The sequence below is a fragment of the Halyomorpha halys genome, unplaced genomic scaffold (genome assembly GCF_000696795.3).
Source record: "Halyomorpha halys isolate HHAL.00 unplaced genomic scaffold, Hhal_1.1 Scaffold745.1, whole genome shotgun sequence".
Taxonomy (NCBI): Eukaryota; Metazoa; Arthropoda; class Insecta; order Hemiptera; family Pentatomidae; genus Halyomorpha; species Halyomorpha halys.
This window is the reverse complement of record NW_027110150.1, coordinates 101,762-108,136: the sequence shown is the minus strand read 5'-3', so window position 1 is coordinate 108,136 and position 6,375 is coordinate 101,762. Positions and strand designations below refer to the sequence as shown.

General features: G+C 35.3%; 1 protein-coding gene and 1 long non-coding RNA gene across 2 annotated transcripts in view; both read right to left on the bottom strand.

Moving 5' to 3' along the window:
• Positions 1–697: 697 nt before the first annotated feature.
• Positions 698–2,995, bottom strand: LOC136795975 (uncharacterized). The gene is made up of 2 exons (XM_067048273.1): positions 1,968–2,995; positions 698–713 (listed from the first exon to the last, which is right to left on the bottom strand). Exons 1-2 carry the CDS (start codon positions 2,993–2,995, stop codon positions 698–700), a joined length of 1,044 nt encoding a protein of 347 aa, XP_066904374.1.
• Positions 2,996–5,802: 2,807 nt separating this feature from the next.
• The window catches only part of LOC136795976 (uncharacterized), a 33,870-nt gene continuing 33,297 nt past the window's right edge, over positions 5,803–6,375 (bottom strand). The window contains exon 3 of the long non-coding RNA XR_010843671.1: positions 5,803–6,060. This is a non-coding gene — a long non-coding RNA (uncharacterized lncRNA). The remainder of the gene's footprint in view (positions 6,061–6,375) is intronic.

Below are 6,375 nucleotides of genomic sequence, written 5' to 3'. Positions count from 1 at the left end.
CGTGATGGGGGACGTAAAAATCGGAACGATTGTGTATCGGAGATTGGGGTCTAACCGGCGGAAAGAATTCCTACGCTATGTGGACCCTCATAGTCCTCCGGGTGGTTACGATTAGAGAACACAATGTGGTTACTATTGAAAGTCTACAGGAACCAAAGAAAAAGCGGACAGTTCATGTTGAACAGCTAAGGTTCCCCGTAATTGCAACTTTGTAGACACCTGGGATCCCTCCTCGACAAACCAGAATCATAAGTTTTATTTTTTTATTTTTTGTTTTTTTCTATTGTTGTATATATTTCATTTATTTGTGTAATTTCAATACGATGTACATAGCTACCGAAATGGTGTATGGTGAGTTGGGGGAAGTTACATTCCAAAGTGAAAGTGATAAACAAAGAGTTGTGTAAATAGAATGGACAAGTAGAAATACAAGTTTTTGTTTGTAATGTTTCAGAAATACAAGTTTTTGTTTGTAATGTTTCAGGAATACAAGTTTTTGTTTGTAATGTTTCTTATTGCTACTAATATTTTAATTTGACTCTGTATGTTTATCATTTTGTTCTATTGGAAATATCTTTCGGATGATGTCTTTTTATTTGTTTTGTTTTTGAGTTTACGAGGAATTGTTCGTACACTGGTAGGGGGGAGTTATATTTACAGACTGTGTAGTATAAATCTTAATACCTAACTCCCTCTGTCAACAACTCGAGAACCTATAAATGTAGGATTACTGAGAGAATAAAGCAGTCTATTATCAGCAACCGTTGAAACAGCAATGTTACTAATGGAAATGAGGAAAGCTAGCGTACCTTAACAGTGTTCGGAACCTTCACTCAGAACTAAACCAGTAGTAGCATGTGACTGACACTATTTTTCTTATCCACAGCAGAGGAGAGTAAGAGTGGCAAGGGCCCAACCCCTACCGACCCTTCGAAAAGGCTTTCTTATTTGTGGTCGTTTACGTTCTTAGGTGAGGGTCTCCCGCGGATTACCTAATACTGGTGTAAGTGTGCAGTGAGGTACACTACCATGGTAATAAACCACTAAGGGTTTTACCGACATGATCTTCCTCCTTACATTTCTCGATCTCGTTTCTTGCAATGTTTTATATAATGCCACTTTAAAATTTATGAAATTGCCAACCTCAGAAGTATAGCTACTTGTATATTGTCAAAACTATTGGCTAATTTATTAAATGTGTCTTAAAATCTATACAAGCAAGAAAGGCTCTTAAGGAAACTATCAGCTGTTGGATTAGTGTTGGACCCCGTCTTCGAATTTACCGAATAATCTAAAATTCCATTGTGTATCGTGATTTTCTACTTCAGCTGACTCATAATTAGGCTACATGAGAAAAATGTTCTCCTCGAATGAGAATATTAATAGGGATTGAGGGCGAAATAAATTACAAAACAGGGTTTTCATTATTATTATTCGGTTTTTCTCGCTATTGCGGGTTGAATATATGATGGTGAGAGACCCAGAAGTCCAACTACCTTCATATTTTGTTTGTTTTATCTTTTCAAATACTCAAAACCTTTCGCACTATACGTGCTGTGTTTAAGAGAACCGACTGTTGAGCCTCTCTTAGTACATCAACAGGCACTCCCAAAGTATTCACGCGTACCACTGTCGATTTTGGTACGAGGCCATTGGTGGATGTAATGATTGGAGTTGTGGTAACTCCCTCCAAATGATACAGTTCCTTCAATTCAATCGCCAATTCCTGATATTTCCTGATATTTTCTCCCACAGTGGAGCTTATATTATTATCGTTTGGGATTCCGACATCAATAAGTTTCGCTTTCTTTTTTCTTAGATCAATAAAGAGGATATCTCGTTTATTATGGCGTACTGTATGGTTCGTAATTATTGATTCATCCCAATAGAGCTTGAGAGGACCTTTTTGGAGGAGTCTATTTGGGTGGTACTTGTAGTATGGGCTCTTATTTTCAATTAAGTTGTACTTTATCGCCAGTTCCTGATGCAAAATTTTGGCCACATGGTTGTGCCTTTGTAAATATTCAGTACCAGCCAACAGTCCACATCCACCCGTGATATGTTGGATTGACTCCAGCGCTACCGAGCATAATCGACACTTATCCGATGCTGTTGCGTCTTTTAGCACATGGTTCCTATATGATCTGGTGGCAATAACCTGATCTTGGATTGCAACCACGAATCCCTCTGTCTCGGAGAATAGCCTTCTAGCTGTTAGCCATTCAACTGATCTTTCTTTGTCTATGGAGGCTTCGTTCAGTTGGCTGTAGAATCTCCCATGCAGAGACTTGCTTTTCAATTCCGCCAGTCGTTCCTTTTCTGAAACAATGTTCAGCTCATCCGCTTTGCTCAGGTTCAGTGCAGTCAGACCATGATCCATTGTAACGATTGCCTGATAAACACTAGTGATTTTTGAATGGAAATATTGTCTTAGGGATAATTCTTGCTTGTTGCACGCTTCTTCAATATTTATGAGTCCTCGTCCTCCTTCTTTCCGGGATAAATAGAGTCTGGATTTGGATGATATGGGATGGTGGACCCGCTCTTGCGTGAGTGTCGTTTTTACAAGACGAGCTATTTCTGGAAGGCTGGTATTTGACCACTGTAATATACCAAAGCTGTAGCTTAGCGCTGGTATGACCCAAGTATTGATGATCTTGATTTTATGTTTTCCAGAAAGTTGAGTCTTTAATATTTTTCGTAGTCTCATTTCCAACATTGTTATTAGCTCTTGTTTCACATCTTTTCGAGCTATTTTAAGGTGCTGCTGGATACCTAAATAATTATATTGTTCTTTGGCTTCTAGTTCCCTGATGCACTCATCTTCATTTATCAGCAGGTTCTGGGCACTGACCACCTTTCCCTTGTTCACATGCAGCACCACACACTTATCAAGTCCGAATGATATGCTTATATCTTTGGTATAGGATGACACTATTTCACTCATACTTTGTAATTGTTGTTTGTTCTTTGCATATAGCTTAAGATCATCCATGAAACAGTTGTGGCTGACAGTGGTTGCCTCGTCCTTGGTATTGAGTTTTTAGCCCACCTGGTTTCTCCGCAGTATCCGACTTAATGGGAACAGCGCCATACAAAACCACAATGGGCTAAGGCAATCTCCTTGGTATATACCCCTCATAATTTTTATTTAGTTATTACTATGGGTCATTCCTATTTTCAGCTTAGTCATCCAGCCTGCCATCAAATTTGTGAGTAGTTTGCTTACTTTAGTTTGGACCTTATATATCTCCAATACTTTGAGCAGCCAACTGTGTGGTACAGAATCGAAAGCCTTCCTATAATCGATCCACGCCATTGAAAGGTTTCGTTGCCTTTTAGCCACCTGTGCAGCAATGAAGGAATCCATTACTAAAAGCTCTTTGCAACCCCTAGCTCTTTTTTTGCACCCTAGTTGTTCGCTGGGTATCATGTCATTAGATTTGAGGTGGTCGTATATCTTCGTTGCCAAGATAGAAGTAAGAATTTTATAGATACCATTCAAGCAAGTTACTGGCCGGAAATCTTCGGATCGTAAATTCGGCCCATCCTTCTTTGGGAGCAAATAAGTTAATTTAATAATAAGTATACTTATAATAAGTTAATAAACTAATTAGTCGGAACTGCTATATTAAAGTCGAAACACAGAAAAGGTCTGGTTTCGAACTGTAGTGACGACTAAAACACTCAACAAATGTCCAAACTATTAAACTATAAACGCAGACAGGGCTGCTGAGGACGCTATCAGGGCCACTAATTAGTGGAACTGCTCTAAAAAACTAAGATGGTCGGTCCGTTGCTAGACGCTTCTTAGCAACAATTATCACCCTTGCAACTGTCTCTATTACTCATTATTACAAACAAATATAATTACACATTTTTCTTTTCAAATAACTAAATCTAAATAAAACAATACTAATAAAAATAAATGTAATTAAATTAAATACTAATAAAACTCAAATACTATTTACAAGATAATTATATTATGTCGTTAACAGTTTCTATTACATCGTTTACAGTAATAGTTATCCCTGGCATCTCTGAAGCATTCTCGAAGCCTTGAATTTCCTCTTCTATCCAAGAGGCGTTTTTGTTGTGGCTTTCTGATTTTTCCCACACACTCCTCCAGTAGGGCCTCAATATCATCGGGGTATTGAATTGAGGATTTACCCTTTTGACCAAGGCTTCTGTAAAATTGGCGTTCATTCTCTTTGATAAGCTGATTCTGATGCCTGCGTAAAGCTGCCTCAGTATATCTACGCACCCGGTTCGCATATACTACCAGTTTCTGTTTCAAAGAATCCAGGTGTAGTGTCAGCTTATCAAATAATTCGGATTCCAGTACTGTACCCAAGTTTTGTACAATGATCTCGTCTATTTTCTTCTTTGTCTTGGGTCTTGCGTTGTGAGGATTTCGAATATAATTTGAAATAACACCATTTTTTTCCCGCAAGTTATTATATTTTCGTTAAAGCCTTTTTTTCCACTATGGTATTTCCTTACAACCTCTTTGAGTTTTGTTTTTTTTCGGCATCTTCTAATTTCATTCCAAGTTCTAATATAACTGTTTTGGCAGCGATATATATCCAATGTGGAATATTCTGAAGTCCATTTATCAGGCCTAAATGATCCTGGATCACATTATTCATTGAGCAGGTTATTATTATTATTATTAAAAAATTAGGCATGTTATTCATGTATGTTCAAAATTTATATTTAAATAGTTGATATTATTTACAGGTGTAGGTAATGGTAGTATAAAGTATATGCAGTGTCATAATTAATTAGTACTAGAATATTTACATTCCGTACATACACATATAGTACACGAGTCGATAATGATTACTAGGGAAAGGATTTTTATTTGCTAAAAAATCCGAAATATGTGCTAATAAATTGTCAAATATTTAAAAATATATGTATTTATAAAATCTGTATTATTCAATAATATAAATTACTTATTATATAAATTAGTAATTTTATAACTTAAAAAAAGTTACATAAATATGTATTTATTATATACTATATGAATAATATTTTAAAGAAATTATGTTAAAATATGTACAAAAAAATGTGCTTAGAGAAAACATAGCTGTTCAATAACAAGACATTGATTAGTAATTGTAATTAAACTAATTGATTAATAATTACTCAGAATGAATTATGAATTATTAAATAGAAATAAAGAATAATCCTTATCAAAAAGAAAAAGAAAAAAAAAAACTTTAGAAAAATATCCTTTGACTTTGACTTAATTCGAGGCATGCTAAAATAATGTTAAAACACAATCAAAAACAATTTAACTCGAAAAGGTCTAAATGCTGACTGGGGAGTGAAACAAGACTAAGAGATGAGAAAGGACCATGGGAAGGGGGGAAACAGAGAAATGGATTGAGGAGTAAGCAAACAAATTCTACCACAGGAATAAGACCCTTACTCTTTTTAATTAATTCTGAGAAATTCTCGATGTAATTCTGTGTGAAAATGTATTATTGCCACTGCTTTTAATTTGTGTTCAAAGATGAAGATATAGAATTTTTACGCACTATTTATGATAAATGATAAATTTCACCTTTAAGTTTCTTGCGTTCTCTTGAATTTTACGTAGTTGCTGCAAAAAATTTATTTACAATTGAACAGATAATTTAAGGAAATATGTAATTCAGAACAAAATACCTAAAGATATGTTAAAAATAGCAAATATTTCTGAAAATATGTGATTTACAACAAAATATGTAAAAAATATCAAATATTTAAAAATATGTGAAATAAAAATGGCTCCTTTTGGCCATAAATGTCTTGAAACATCTTTAGTTAGTAAGGAATCGCAGATATCATGGTCAGGTAAAAATATGTGAAAGCACAAAAATCCTATCCCTAATGATCACATTATTTATAAAATCTTCATTGCCCCATAGTGGAACACGACGCCGCATATATCTTTCAGAAATCCCGATCTCAGCTGTGGAGGAATTGATTTGAGGTGAGATTCGATGGTTTCTCCTTAACTCGTAACTATTTTCCACCCCTTCAATCTGGGATCTCGTTAAATGTCGTTACCTGAATACAATACTATGGATTAATAAAACATCTATTAATCTAAATCTAAAATCTATTAATCTAAAACATCTATTAATCTATCTGGTTTGATAAAACATCTAGTAGACAGAATAATGGATAAATTTAGAGTTTTTAATATTGTAGCAACACCTACCCTTCTACTATGTTCGATCTTCCATAACCGTGTAGCAATTACCGCCCGAAGATAGGTCGCTACCTTGACGCTAGTTAAGGAACCGGTATTATAAATTTAAACAATTGCCCCTTGCCCAACTGAACCTAAGTCACTTTAGACATATGGTTGCATATGTCCAC

Coding starts and splice junctions, on each gene's coding strand:
- LOC136795975 (XM_067048273.1), bottom strand. CDS start 2,995: ATGGATGATCTTAAGCTATATGCAAAGAACAAACAACAATTACAAAGT.